This window comes from Hyaena hyaena, unplaced genomic scaffold, assembly GCF_003009895.1.
Source record: "Hyaena hyaena isolate Hyena2069 unplaced genomic scaffold, ASM300989v1 scaffold_646, whole genome shotgun sequence".
NCBI classification, from domain to species: Eukaryota; Metazoa; Chordata; class Mammalia; order Carnivora; family Hyaenidae; genus Hyaena; species Hyaena hyaena.
In genome coordinates this window covers 428,034-444,295 of record NW_024081278.1, presented here as the reverse complement: position 1 = coordinate 444,295, position 16,262 = coordinate 428,034, and the positions used below count along the sequence as shown (strand labels likewise).

Sequence of the window (16,262 nt, the reverse complement as noted above, 5' to 3'; positions counted from 1 at the left end):
AATAAAATGAATTCAGACTTCCTTTGGTGAGGCAATTGGTTCAGTCAACATGCTTCTTTTCTCCTTTGTACTGTTTGCATTTAGTGTTTGTGGTTTAAATCAAGGAATTGATTTCCCCCCAAATCTTATTCAAGGTCAAATTAAACAGATGTTATAGGAGTTGAAGTTTGTTACTCTGAGGATAGATAAGATCAATAACATTGATTTTACCATTGCAGAGTAATCTGTTTTATTAAGAGGAGTTTAAAACAATGTTTCTATTTGCATTTCTGTTTCAAATGCCTAGCACTGAAAAGCATTCATTGAATTTAACCTAGCTTTTAGGAATAAGGGCAGTAACATTTTCTTTTGAATTCACAGTATTTGCTTAAGTTTTCAGAACTTTAATGGCAAAGTAAGTGCACTTAATTTAACAAATCTATACATGCATCCAGGTCATTGAATAAAGGCTGCAAGGGCAAAGCAAATTTTTAATGGATTATTGTGGTGGTTTGACATGGGGCTGCAGGATACCCTTCCTATTGAATGATTTAATGACATTAATCCATCAGGCTCTTTCACAAATAAGTTTATATGCATGTATATTAATTCTTGACAAAAACAGCTTGGAAGTTGTATAAGTGAGAAAAATATCAACACCAATATTTGCAAAGTGATTAACAGTAGAATAGGAACAGAAGGAGCTTACCGCAGCAGCTCAGCATAATAACCCACAATCCTCTGCCAAGTTGCTCAGGTTATAACCCTGGACAGGGAATATTTCTACCTCCATACTTGTCCCAGCAAGACCCAATCCTCCAGAATTTGGCATTTCTGCTCATGTTGTTATTGCCAGAGAATTTTAATACACTGCATGTTAACTTCCTGGGTTAGATTCATCACAACTTTAGCATTATTTCTATTAAAATATAGGTTTGGGGCTACCTATTAAGGATGTGGAAGAGTTTCTCAATTTATTCAAGTCTTCCTGGCATATCTTTTCTAATATTTCAGAATTTCAAATTACATAGTCAAATAAAGTATGGGGCAAAAATATCCTTAATGTCTGGAATCCTGGCCAGGTATAAACAACTTCTAATGGGATTATTATTTATCCCCTGAAGTTTTCCATACATCAGGTACATTATTATCATTTCCATGAAGCATTAGGAAGGATCTTGAATTTTTAAGAGAAAATAATACTTTATAAGAATTATTCAGTGCTCCCATTACTATTTTTCGTATTAAATCCTTTCAATAAACATTGAAAACGAAGGCCAGAATCAGTTAAGTAGCATGCTGACAGTCATACCTAATAGTCATGCACCTGACCAAGTATTTGGAAATTATGAGGCCATTTTTATACCAGTGCAAAATTGACTGGTCTTACTTTCCATATTTCATATGTCTAAGAAGATTTGAATTCTAAAAGATTTAAGCTAAGTCTCAAAAGATAAAAGTAGTTTTTTTTTTCAAAAAAAAAAAAAAGTAGTTTTTTTTCCCCTTAAAGGGATAACGCTTTTGGAGTTGATTTATTAATTTTCTCAAATTGATTAGCTCAGTTATGCCATGCCATGTTTCTTCATTTATATTTTTCACAAGGTACATGTACTATGCCAACTCTCTAGTTCTTTGTCCTCTCTCTCTAGCAAATCGTTTGCCTTGTTATTACACTATTTGTAACCACAGTGAGAAACGGATGGTTTTTCCTACTTCTCATAACACTCATCCTATCCCAAGGCTCTCTCTTGGAAGTAAATGGCTTATTCACTTAACCATTAAAAGATGTAATAGCTTGGCCTCGGTATTTTTGATATAGTATTTTCCAGGGGAAATGAAAGGCAGATCATAGAAGGCTATAGCCCAATTAAACTAGACTGGCAGACTCCACAGCCTACGGGTACACCTGGGAGGTCATGGATGATCTGCACTGCTAGGCCTTCATATACAGTCGTTATTGATCAGCCAGACCCAGCGCAAGCTCTACCTTCACTGCCTCACTAGCTTCATAAAAGGGGAAAGCGCTACTTTAAAAATCAAAGTAGTAGGTACCACAAAGAAATATTTCTACAGAATTTATATATCTCAGGTACAAGATTCTGGAGCTGTTAGAACTTTATTACTGGCTGATGTTCAAAACAAACACATCTCACTCTTGAGGACAGGTGTGACAAGCACCAAAATGCTCCACTTCATGAAGCAAGTGAAGCCTGAGCCAATCCCCTTCATGGTTGACCACAGGATTTACTGCTTTCAATCTGAAGCCCTTACTTTTTGGGTCCCACTTGGCCCACATTGACCCGCACACAGATGACTTTTCTGGTCTGCATGCCAACGGAGCAAGAGGCCTCCCCATTCCAAGTTGTAGTTGTGTTGAAGGATGATACTGAAGTGTCCTCGATGCACTGGCCCCAGGGGCCAGTCTGCCAGTGGTACACAGTACAGGGATGCTCATTACAGCTGCGTACCTCTTGCAGAGCACTGGTATTTGGGCAGTGAACTCCACCTATAAAAATAGACAACATAAGAGGATTAGATATGATGCCAATAGGAAACTTACCATTCCCTCTTCTTTGTAGTTAACAATAACAATGATACCTGCCATTATTAGAACATTGGATGTGACCAGCATGACGCTGGGAAGGCAAATTACATATTAATCTTACATCATTCGGCATCCTCCAGGTTAAAATTTAAGCCATACAGTATAGATGAAATTTGTTTGGGGGGGACTATGGAGCACCTCAAAGAGAGAGGCCATTGTTCTCCAGAGAAGCTGAAAATGAAGTACAAATGGGAGTGTATGGACTGCTGGCTCAGGGAAATGTGGGCATTAAGACTCGGTGGCAAAAACCGAGTGTGTTCTCAAGTGTTATCTTCCAAACTGAAAATCTTAAATACATGTTTTAAAGTATTGCTTTTTTAAAAAAATATATTAGGCATTAGGGTAATTAGAAACAGAGGTTTTTTTGTTTTTCGTTTTGTTTTTTTAAATCAATGGATGCTGTCTGATCTTCCACAGCACTACTGGTAAAACCCTGTAGTAATGACAGTATATGCCATCATTTTATGCATCAAGGAAAGAGCATTGGCTACAAGTTAAACTATGATACATTGCTTTCTTTTCAATCCTGTTTTTTACCGATGCTTATTAAAATTCAATTGTATGATTCATTTAGATGATTTTTTAAAAAAAATACATCACTCGATTGCATACATTAAAAGGGAAGACATTCCTAATTTTCAGAGTCTAAATCTCTTGAGTCACTTTTTAACTCACACTAAACAAAGTCTGTTCTCCTCTATAGAATCATTATCCTGTTTCAAAAGTGCTCATGATGTAGGATTTCTTTATTTTATTTTTTTAATTTTTTTAATGTTTTTTTATTTATTTCTAGGAGAGAGAGAGAGAGAGAGACAGCATGAGCAAGGGAGGGTCAGAGAGAGAGGGAGTCACAGACTCTGAAACAGGCTCCAGGCTCTGAGCTGGCAGTCAGCACAGAGCCTGACGCGGGGCTCGAACCCACAAACCGCGAGATCATGACTCAAGCGAAGTCGGACGCTTAACCGACTAAGCTACCCAGGCGCCCCATGTAGGATTTCTTTAAAACAAGTGCTTCCTGGTCTCCAGGGCTTTCTTCCAAGATACTGGTACCCATCTCTAAGTTTTGGATCTATTGCATTCTTGACTGCACCAGAAATTGTCACCAAAAGATCTAAGCAACCAACTAAGAATGATTTTTGGGTATTTTTATTTTTGGCAGAAATATCATGGAATTGCTATTATCACCAGGAATAACAACACAGTTCACATATACTAGCAATGACAATTGTGTTATAATTTCTGTCTGGCTATAGTGTTTTTAAAATGCATCCATTATAAGATATCATAATTACAGAGATAATAAAAGGTAAAAGGGATGTGTCTTTTAATCAACAGAATATGGTATGAAGTTGTCATTATGGAACCATTTATGTGCTAGCCCATTACAAGTACTTTGTATGTGGGACTTTATTTTATACCCCAAATGGCCTTATAAGGTAAAAATTATGAAGTGAATGAGCCAATGCAACTTAAATGATATAATAGCTAAGAATTTATGGAGCTCAGTGTCTTACCACTATCGTATTTATAATGTCAATTATAAAAATAAAAAGGTTTGTATTGTTAACAGTAAGAGGAATTTACTGTTTACTTTATTGACAATTTAATCTATTTGAACTTAGGTAGCTTCTGAATTTTATTTTACTAGCAGAAAATACCTGGTTGTTAAACAAGAAAAGGTGATTCAATAGCCATTGATCCTAACATCGGAGACAGCTCCAAAACCTGAGGCGTGGGTAAAAGTCATAAACAAAAGCACATTCTGAGATGATCTTCAGTTATTACTTCACTTACGATTAAGGACATCCCTCTAATTCAGCAAAGAAATCGGTAGGCAGTTTATGTGGAAGTTTAGCTGCAGTTCAGAAACGTTTACACAGTGCTGAACATGGGATCAACATCAGAATAACTTGCATGAAGCAGCATTTCATTAATGTCCCCTGCTTCATGATGGTGAAAACATCTGTCACAGATCATAGCCTATCCTCCATCACACAGCTCAGTGACCCTGGCAGCCTCTGAAAAGAAGTTTAGGATTTGAATAGGAATGGATTCTAAAACATACTAATTGGATCGGGGAGAATAAATGAGCACTCTTATTACCCATTCCCTGAGGCTCTAGATTCAGCCAATCTTATCTCTCAGACAAACACATGCTAATTATAAACATTCATAGGCACATTTTATGTAACCATTTTAAGTATACTTTTATATTTAATAGTAAAAATATTGATCTACAAAAAACGTGTTTATTTACCTCATTTTCACTGTGAGTATATGTATGCTGTTTAAACTGGGATTCTAAAACTCTTCAATTGTTTTTGACATTGGAATTCACCAGTTGGCTTTGGAACAAATGATAAGAAAAAAACTTCTACAACATCAGCGTAACCATGTTGAGGAACTGCTAGATGGCTGTTAAGTTTACAGGCATAAAGGCTATTTATTTTCTCTCCCCAATCCACATTAAAGCCACATCAGCAGCTTTGGTCTGGTGTCAGGATACTCGTACAGATAAACCCCAGTGTGGTCTTAATTAGAACGACGAGATGGCAATTTTGAAACCATGGCTTGGGGTAATCAGTCTTTGCAGCATCCGTTCTGTTGTTTTGGGAATAATTTTATGGTGGAAAAATTGATAGATATAATATTGAATTTATTTATTATTTATGGGAAGATCTAATTCCAGACATGTGGGAATATTTCCATAGTAGTGGGGAAATTATAAAATGTCACCCAAGACAAAATTAGTGATAAATGGTATTCTTAAAAAAAAAATCCTCTTCTACATAAAAATATATGCTTCATACTAATATGACTATTTAGGCTTTTTAATCATTGTGGCAAGCAGACAGACTTTATATTACTTTGATGAAATCCTGCTATATAAAGAAAAGCCCATGCTCATATAAAAACACCAGCTACTATATGCAAAACTTCTCTAAAAGAAATGAAAAAGTAACTTTTCCTCCCCACATCAACTCCCTAAAGGCTGTGTTAACATACATTTGAACAGAACTGTTCTGGGTTTTTCTGGGTTTCTGGCTCTGACATTGAAGTCATTTTAAATGGCTGAAAAGACTGAAAAAATAATGAACCTTGTCCAAAACATTAATTGAATAATACATAGTGAGTATTATAGTACGCAATGTCTATGTCCAATGCTTCAAGAGATACCTAATGGGCTTATAAACAGTTTTTGTTTCTCTCAAGGATCTTATAATGCAGTGGGAGAAAGTAGTATGAGTAGGCAAACATACAAATGGGTATAATTTTAGTCAGGATATAGTAATCATGTTAAGAGAGGTAGTATAATTGGGATTCCAAATAAGGTTCTGTTAGTTTTGGGGTGACTAAAAATTGCCTCATGTAGGAGGCAATGAGATAAGTTTTGAAGGAGCAGGATTTTGACAAGCAGAGTTCTGGGAAGGGAGAGAAAGAAGGGAAAATTTTATTGAAGCAGAAGAAACAAATAAAAGTGAAGGCATGTGGGCAGATATGACATTGGGAATTTGCAATATTGATACAGTCCATTAGGGTGCAAAGTTCACACAGAGAAGGAACTGGCAATCAGGATAAGGAAGTGGACCGGGCCCCTGCTAAGAAGTGGCTATCAGTGTGCTATGAATTACAGCTTTAAAATGCTTGGAATTTTGCCTGCTTATTGCAGCCCGAATCCCTTAGACAGCAGACCACATCACTGATGATGGCATGATTTGGGGGAAATGAAATGGATGAATGTCAGCCAGAGAGAATCTCAGAAGATTTTGCTGAAGCACACCATCTCTACTCCTTCTCCCCTTTGTTTTTCCTTGCAGAGAGAGGTAGAAGACTTCCCACTGTGGAGTCTGCATAAATCTTGTGTGCTGGTTATGGTTACACAGAGATAGACTGAAACATCACTCCTGTTTCAAAGTCTAGATGAAAGGGTGAGGAAGCAATGGTACTTTTACTTAGAAGGTAGAATTATGTTCAGATGTAAATAGATAATGGATCCTGGGTTCTTCAGATTTGTCCAGGAATAAAAGTGCTCCCTGTCTCTTAGGATTAAAACCCTTTAACTGTGAAAACCCAAAATTAAAATACAAATATTCCCCTCCCCAATGTTTTGTACTTTAAAATGTAATTTTTGAAGACTGCTAATTATTTGTGAAACAAATTGGCATAACTCTATTTTAATTTGCATCTATTCTCTGTATGTATAAAACAGGTGTAAAGACACACTAAAATTTGTGTGATTATACTGGTGAAGTTATAATATCAGGTCATTTTGAACTTTGCAAAAAAAAAAAGCCTGTCATTTCTTGCTGTGTAAGGATAATTAACTATGTAATGAGACATAACAGAAGTTGTTATTATAGTCAGTGGAAAACATTTTGAAAATGAAAAAATTTTAAAGTTTTTAAACTAAGTTTGTTAAGGGATCTGCAACATGGGTTCAAAAATACAGAAGGCTGGGGCGTTTGGGCGGCCGACTTCGGCTCAGGTCATGACCTCATGGCTCGTGAGTTCAAGCCTTGCGTCGGGCTCTGTGCTGACAGCTCAGAGCCTGGAGCCTGTTTGGGATCCTGTGTCTCCCTCTCTCTCTGCCCCTCCCCTGCTCATGCTCTGTCTCTCTGTCTCTCGAAAAGAAATAAGTGCTTAAAAAAAAATTCAGAAGGCTATAAATATAACATCAATTTTTAATTTCTTATTTGAATTAACATACTATTATTTATATTAAAAATATGCCAGGGTGAAGTATTAAAAGATTGCTTCCTTTTAGATCTTTCCAACATCATTTTTTTTTTTAAGGGCTAATAGCATCAGCACCTTTATCCCCACACTGGGTGGCTAGGCCGAAGACACCAACGAATCACTCTATAAAACTCAGAGGAAACCAGAAGCAAGCACAAGTCCAGGGAATAGGGTCAAGCTCACAACAAAAGGACACTGCTATCAAAACACTCCTGTTTGTACACTTTAGCCACAACCTTGTGGCCAGTAAACCACTGCCCAGTGAGGGCCGAGATGGGCTTGTGAACCAAAGAGGCCATGGAAAACTCCAGAAAAATCTTGGCATGATCTCTGCATCCTTCTCCTTGCATAATTTTAAAGAAACTTTGGGATTCATCCTACAGTTTATTCAATATAAGGAAGATTTTTACCTCAAGGGATCATATAATTCTACAAAGAGAAATTCTACTTTTATTTAAAAAGAAGACTTAGGAAGTGACACACACACACACACACACACACACACACACACTTAGTTTTTAAGTCGAAAAGTAATATTTTAACTTTCTTTAGTATATTAACTACCTATCTCTGGTTGCTACCATTTGTATTTGCTTTCCAAATGACATTTGGATAAGAATCATTTTATGACAATTTTTGCATATTGCCAATAATAGGTTACAAAGTATTCCTCAAGACATACACACACAATAGGAAGGCTAAGTAAGTCAAGGGTAAGACCAGGGGCTACCACTCCCTTTTTCAGCACGCGGTAGGACTACATTCCCTGCCCACCCCGCCATGGTCGAAGTTAGGTTCAACTTCAAGCCGTGATTATATGGTTCACTCTGCCAATCAAATGGCAGTAGAAACAACATAAATCACTTCTGGATGGAAGAATTTAATGCTGATGCTTTGAAATCAGGAGACAAACTCTCCAACTATCTTCTTCCACTGGCATGGGGACTATGACATAGGTCTTTATATGGAGGTTCAACGATGAGACACTTCATAAGGGCAGATTGTCTTGGAAAGTTACCCAGCACCACTTCAGTATGATGCTTAACAGTGAAGTTATGATGGATGTAAATAAGAGTTTATCTTTTATTTTGTGAGGCAGCATTTATTTTGTAAATCTAGATAAATACTTTGCACGTGGATTTGTATGCAAATCTGGATAAATACTGAGCACGGGGATTTGTCTAGAAACTATTTCACCACAAAACTGTATGTCTAAGTACTCAGTATAGAATTTTAATAATATGACCTTCCCCTTATTATTATCATAGTAATTTTCTGATTTAGAAAATTAAGAACATCTATGACACACACAAAACATTAATTTTGGGGGAACAACAGAAATATCTACTTTTGTGTAAAATTATCAAAGTTTTCCTACATAGCAGGGAAACATTTTAAAATTTCCTACAAATAAAGTTCTTAAATACTTTTAAAAATAGCTCAAAATTATGAGACTTATTTTGTGAAAGAGAAAATATGTTTCAGTATCCAGCAAATAATTGGTACTGAATAGTTTTTGAAGGACAGATTCCTCATTAAATATCTCATATAATTATAGCAGTTTCTGTAACTGTTACTAACAGAGACAAACAGCCGATTCCCTACTGACAGTTTCCTCTATGGTTTCCATTATAAAATTATGTTTTGAATTCATGCCTTTATGATTTACTCTATAAACATCTATAATTTTCCAGCATGGCTTGCGTATGATGCAGCTACTAGACTAATTAAAAATTATCGAAGTCTCACCCTTTCAAACTAAGTAGATGATACATACCAAAGAGCAATCATAAATTTCTGCCTTTAAAGCATTTCATGACCTTTCAGTGTGAAGCATCATGTCTATAGAAATAATGATCTGGTGAGTTCTGCAAGCACGGCAAAATCTCTGCTATGTGACTCACAGGGCGAAAAGTCACTCATTACTAGTCACACAGCAAGTGTCTGCAGAGTATAATAGATTTATAGGAAGCAGGGTGACCACAGATCTAATTTTAATGAAGTCCAAGACATAATCTGAGCTGATAGAGTTTGAAGTCTGAATATAATCTACACAAGGTTAGAGTTATCGTTTGACAAGACAAGGAATATGACTTTCTAAAAGGTTCTATCTTTTTGTCTAGTTCTGGGATATACTTTTTTAGGGGTTAGCATATAGTTAAATTTATTTTAAGGTAACTGGAAAAAAGGTTTTTGGACACTTTAGAGACAATTCGAAATCTTCCCATAGGTTGACTGTGTCAAATATGCTACATTCTTCTCGCATGTCTTAAGACCAGGTAGTTACATTTTTGCATAGCTATTATATTCACAGATGGCAAGTTTGGCCAAACAAAAACATTATTAGGTTTCTATCACTAAAATGCTTCATGAATAAAAAAATAAAACTGGCAGCATAAAAATTCCTCCCCAATCTATTATTTGGGGGTATATACACAGAAAAGCACATGCATGCTACAAAGAGAAATCATTATTTACATATGCTAAATGGAAATGAGGAGAAGAATCATTCAGCTTGATGTTTAAATCATATACACCTGTATTCTTGAAACAGAACATGCCTTAATGTGATAGAACTTGATGACTTCTAGGTTTTCCTTTCACCTATGATATTCTCAAGATTGGCAACATTAAGTATAACGTATCACCCAAGGCACACAGAGGCCAAATTAGCACTTGGATGTAAGCCTGAGAGACAATTACCAAGAGCCTTGTATTTCTCTATAATAAAGCTTACACAAGTGACGTATGAATTTATGACACAGCATGTTTTATTTCCCCAATAGGATGAGGTGATTAAGGAGTGGCATATTTTAAAAATGAACACAATCAGAGGCATCTGTGTGGCTCAGTCAGTTAAGCGTCCAACTTTGCCTCAGGTCATGATCTCGTGGTTTGTGAGTTTAAGCTCCTTGTCAAGCTCTGTGCTGACAGCTCAGAGCCTAGAGCCTGCTTCTGATCCTGTCTCCTTCTCTCTCTGCCCCTCCCTCACTTGTGCTCTGTCTTTCTCTCTCTCTCTCTCTCAAAAATAAAATAAACTTAGAAAAATTTTAAAAAATGAATGTAATCTACATATGAGACTTCTGGATCTCAGAGCCTATGTTCAGAAACCTGAATGGCAGATAATACATGTAATTTTTAGTCACCAGTAGCCATGCTATTGTTTCTCTAAAAACAAACATACATTAAAAACCAAAAAATTTTTTAAAAAGTCCCACCTTCATTATAGAACATATATGCCTATTTATGAGAAGGTAGAATGAGATTTCAAAAGCAAACACTGACTACTGAAATAGAGAAAAACAATGAAACCTGACATCTGGAATTTGAGGAGCCTTGTTCACACTTCTTCACAGGTTTACCATTTAAACCGGAAACCACTTATTAGAAGGGAGGAGAGGCACCATGAGTTTGCTTTTAAAAGTCTTTCTGCTTTTATTCCAGATCTATTTTCAAGATGAACTCTGGGGAATAGGAACAAGTTGCTCAATATGTTAACAGATATTAAATTTCCTTGAATTGCTGGAATTCTGGAAGGAGGGCTCTAGAAGATTTTTGTATAGCATCAATTCAACCAGGGAAGACAAAAAAAAAAAAAAAAAAAAAGCATGCCAACTTCTGGAAGCAATCCATATCTGCCCTGAAGCTGGTGGCCCACCTTACCTTCATCACCGGCATAGGCCAGAATGGATCGTGCTCGCATCTGTCTCCCTTCTGTAGTTTTCCCCGAGCAGGTGTGGGAGCAGGAGGACCACGCAGACCACAGGCTGAGCACACAGTCCTTTGGGCACGGGGCGTAACAGGCCACAGGGATGGGGAAGATGGCGTCTCTACACAGCTGTCTGTCAACTTCTTCTCCTGGGGAAGACATCACCACGAACAATCTATCATGTTTTAAATAAATGTGAAATGAGCAATTGTAGCCAGATGGGCACCAACATAAATTAGGTTCTTTTGTTCTTCGTTAAAAACAAAGCTAAAGCAAAGCCTGATACAGCCAGATGTTGAAAGAACACTAGAAATAAATACATATCCTTTGGTGTGGCTGCTTTTATTATCAGAAGCTTAGTATGTCGATCAAGCACAGTGCTGAAAGTATTTTTATATTACAGATAGCTGCCCAGTAAGTGATTTTTATATTTATAATATTAGCCTTGCAATAAGGAGCATCAACAAATTATGATCCCTTCTTGGCAGCATTCTTGGAAATGAGTCATCATTTACAGGTAACAGCTCTATCCGTAACATGTACCATATGTTCTCATGAACCAACTCAGGTATCTCTATTTGCAAACTCTCTCTGTCCCCCAAAGAATTTATTTTTGTATGGTGGCAATGTTTATCTTTCATAAAATTATTTTGTTAGTTGAAAGTAGCCAGGAAATGTGAATACAGGATAACATTATAAGCCCACTGATTAAGGTAGGCCCGTTGGGAAAGGGGGAGAAACACGATAAGGTAAGCAAATGGCAGAGGATAGTATCACTCCTGTACTGAAAACTCTTCAGCAGTTTCCTGTTGTTCTTAAGGCAGAGATGAGGATCTTAGTAGTTTTCAAGACCTCGAACGACCTGGCTGTGGTTTCTCTTCCCAGCTTTATCTCACTCCACTCTCTCCCTTGACTTGGGAGCTCTAGAGGTTGGCACTCATTTAGTATTTACTGAATGAATACAATTAGATATACAAAAGGCTAATGGGGGGAAAATGTTGTTCAGGTTAATAAATGCCAAAGATAACCAAAAGAATTACAAATAAATGACCAAAATAGAAGATGAAATGAACTCTATGTTTTAGCTGGTTAATGTCAGGTGCTAATGATGTCATTGGAACAGACTGAAATGATACACAAATAACCAAAAGTTAATCTACTATTTTGCCACAAAATATGACCATAATTCTAGTTGCCACAAAATATGACCATAATTCTATATGACTCTCTCAGAAATGTGTGCCTTGGGCCATTACGCTTTCAGGGGAGAAAGAGTGACTAATTGTGCCATTCTTCATTGCTGTTAGAAAAACAACTCAGTTTTTCCTCACTGATGGAAGGTTGGGAGCATCATGTTAATGTACAGCCTTTTATTCATATATTTGAAAAATAAGCAAAAAATCAAAAGTCGATTAGAAATGCCCTAACATGTTAATAGCTACTAGTTTACAGGGCTTTAAATCATTAGACACAATCAGAAGTCAAGTGGAATGCTAACAGCCATTAATTGGCAAGGCTTTAAATTATTAGATTTGCTCACTAGTAAGACTCACTGTAATGACAGTTGGACTCATCATTATATCATCCATTTTTCTTTAGCTACTATGATCTGTGTGATCTATTTTAATTCTCATTTTATTGGCTTTAGGGTTTGGCCTATCTCCCGGTAAAACAATATGAAGATAGATTGCCGATTTATAGGTACTGAAGGTAGAGTACAAAAATCATTACAGTACAAGGCATTTAATATTTTACAATTTACATAATAATGATGACTTTTTTTCCTAGTAGACTTTTTTATGAGTACAAGAGGGGACTTGCATGTCTTATTTTCTTCATTGCTACTTTTAATATTCCATCTACTCTCTTTCATTTTGATTTCTAGTATCCTGTGAAAAGTCAGGCAAGTTTGGGGATATAGTCTAGAGTCAGCCATGAATTATTACAGTTTTATTTCTTCATTAATATTTACTTAATCATTTCTACTCAGAAAAATTTAATTCATTCTGCAACAATTGAAGTGTGCTATATGTGTGCTGTTATAAGATTAATTTGCATAGAATAAGTTACATATTTCTCTTTCTTCTGGCATAAACTTAAGGAAGTCACAATTTTAACCCTTCTGACTTTATAAGTTATTTTTTTTTTCAACCTGTGTCCCATACCTTATGTTAGCTCATTTTCACTCATCTTGTTCTGCTTAGCCAGGTGTATTTCTGGCTAATGTATTAGCCAGGCACAATGTCTTTTTCTTAAAAAATATTTATTTTTCAGAGAGAGAAAGAGAGCGAGAGAGCACGCACATGCGGATATACGGGAGGGGGATGGGCAGAGAGAGAAGGGGACAGAGGATCTAAAGTGGGCTCTGTGAAGACAGCAGGAAGCCCAATGCAGGGGTCCTACTCACAAACCCTGAGATGATAACCTGAGCCGAAATTGGACACTCAACTGAGTCGCCTAGGTGCCCCCTCCCCTCCACCTTTTAGAGTACATTACAATTTTTTTTAAATGTTTATTTATTTTGGAGAGACAGAGAGACACAGAGGCAGCAGGGGAGGGGCAGAGAGAAAAGGAGACACAGAATCTGAAGCAGGCTCCAGGCTCTGAGCTGTCAGCAGAGAGCCTGACATGGGGCTCCAACCAACGAACTATGAGATCATGACCTGAGCCGAAGTCAGATGCTTAACTGACTGAGCCACCCAGGCGCCCCCCCTTTTTTATAAAAATTTTTTAACAATAATTGTAGAGTACATTTTAATCCTCTGTGGAGCTACTAAGACTTACCTTAGATCCAACCTCCAAGATTTCCTTAGATTTCAGCCTTTACTTCACTCTTCCCAGATTTGCCAGGTAAACTCTGGCCCCTGTTTGCTCCCAATTGCTTATCATTGTCTTGCATCCAAATAATTACATTATGTTCTAGCCACTACGGCTTTTCCCCCTTGTCTTCTACAGACCAATCTCATCGTTGCCTCAGGGTCTTGGCATTGTCTCTTCATTTTGTATGAAAATTTCAAATCTTCTCACAGATTACTTCTCAATATTTGGGTTTTAGTTCAATTGTCTCCTTCCTAGAGGAAACTTAATTGATCACACAGAGTCTCACATGACTTCATTTTTTGTTACAGCTTTAATCACCATGGGAAACTTTTAATTAATTGTTTACAAGTTTATTTTCTGACTCTACCACTATATTAAAAGCCCAATGAGGGCATGATCTTTATCTCTCGTTATTTTATACTCAGAACCTAAAACAGTGCCTGGTACAGAACAGACACTAAATAACCTTCTGTTAAATGGACAAATGAATTAATTTTAACCAGTTGTATCAGGAAATAGAATGCTGGACTAGACAAATACAGACTTAAGTAAAATATTTCTTACCATGCATTCAAGGGCTCTAGGACTTTGCTACACAGTGTATTCAGTGGGTAGGCAGCATAAGCACCAGCTGGCCTTTGCCAGGGATGCAGTCTTTCACACCTCATCCACTGAATCATGATTTGCATTTTACAAAGATCGCCAGTGATGTGCATGTACATAAAATCTGAGAAGCATTGCTCTAGGATTTTTCTCCCTTTCTTCTCTTGTGTTTTGAATAGGACCAGATCGCCTTTTGAAAGGGGCAGCTACAAGTTCATTTGGATTTCATACCTAACATCAATTATTTCTCTGTGGGACTTCTTTCTATACTTCTTTTTATATAAGGTATATTTGGAGGAAAACATTAAGTGAAAAATGGCTGATTGCCCATCTCGTGTCAAGCATTGTACTATGAATTTTACATACATTATCTCAGCTAATTGTCATAATGAGTTTTTTTTTTTGAGGTATAATTGACATATAACATTTACATTAGTTTCAGGTGTGCAACATAATGCTTCAATATTTGCATATATTGTGAAATAATTACCACAGTAAGTCTAATTAACATCTGTTCCCACATATAGTTATAATTTTTTTCAGGAGATAAAGTCTTCTAAAATCTACCTTCTTAGCAACTTTCAAATATGTATTACTGAATTACTATAGTCACCATGTTGTACATTACATCCCCATGTCTCATTTATTACATAAATGGGTTTGTACCTTTCACAACAACCTTCTGTTTTTTTAATGTTTATTTTATTTTATTTTATTGAGAGAGAGAGAGAGATGGAATCCCAGGCTGTCCACACAGAGCCCAACCCCACACACTGTGAGATCATGACCTGAGCTGAAACTAGGAGTCAGATGCCTAACCGACTAAGCCACCCAAGCGCACCCATAACAACCTTCTGATATAGATATTAACATCTAAGTTTTACTTTAAAGGGAAAATATTTGAAGCTCAGCAAGTTTAAGCTTACTATTTCAAAGAGCAGAAGTTTAAAGAAGCAGAGATCTAAACTCAATTCTAGCCAATTTCCAATCTACATTTTTTTTAAATAGAGAGTGTATATATACATGTGAATGGGGGAAGGGTGGGGAGAGACAGAGAGAGAGAGAGAGAGAGAGAGAGAGAGAGAGAGAAGAATCCTAAGCAGGCTCCATTCACAGCACAGAGCCCAACATGGGGCTCGATCCCACGACTCAAGGATCATGACCTGAATCAAAATCAAGAGTCAGATGCTCAAGGGACTAAGCCACTGAGGCACCCTTCCAGTCCACTTTTTTTTAATGTTTTTTAAAAAATTTATTTCTGAGAGAGAGAAAGAGAGAGAGAGAGCGTGAGCAGGGGAGGGTCAGAGAGAGAGGGAGATACAGAATCTGTAACAGTCTCCAGGCTCTGAGCTAGCTGTCAGCACAGAGCCCAATTCGGAGCTCAAACCCACGAATGGCGAGATCATGACCTAAGCCAAAGCGAGATGCTTAACCGACTGAGCCACCCAGGTGCCCCTCCAATCCACTTCTTTAACTGGCATGGTAGTAGGGAGAAGTCAGGATGCCAAGAGAGTTACTAATGGGTGAGTCTTTGTCTACAAAGAAGTCAAGAAACTGGCACTCTAAATTGTTTTTAAGGGCACAATTAAGCATGGGGATGGCAAAATAATGTGTCAAATTCAAAGCATATGCATGTTGACATGTCTAAAGTTCTCTATTTTGGTTTACAATATTGAAAAAATGCAGTGGGTCTGTGAAAATATGAAATTATTTAGATCTCTGATTTTGCTTTTGACAGATGTTTTAATCAACTCAACTAATTGACCACTAACTGGAACTCTTAGGAAGTGTGCTTTCTTTTTGAATGTT

General features: G+C 37.0%; 1 protein-coding gene across 1 annotated transcript in view; it reads right to left on the bottom strand.

The window, feature by feature from the left end:
- The window catches only part of THSD7A (thrombospondin type 1 domain containing 7A), a 431,097-nt gene that overhangs the window by 87,556 nt on the left and 327,279 nt on the right, over positions 1–16,262 (bottom strand). The window contains exons 7-8 of the mRNA XM_039216623.1: positions 10,985–11,179; positions 2,251–2,485 (exon numbers count right to left, since the gene is read on the bottom strand). Of these exons, the coding sequence (XP_039072554.1) occupies positions 2,251–2,485; positions 10,985–11,179 (430 nt within the window). The remainder of the gene's footprint in view (positions 1–2,250; positions 2,486–10,984; positions 11,180–16,262) is intronic.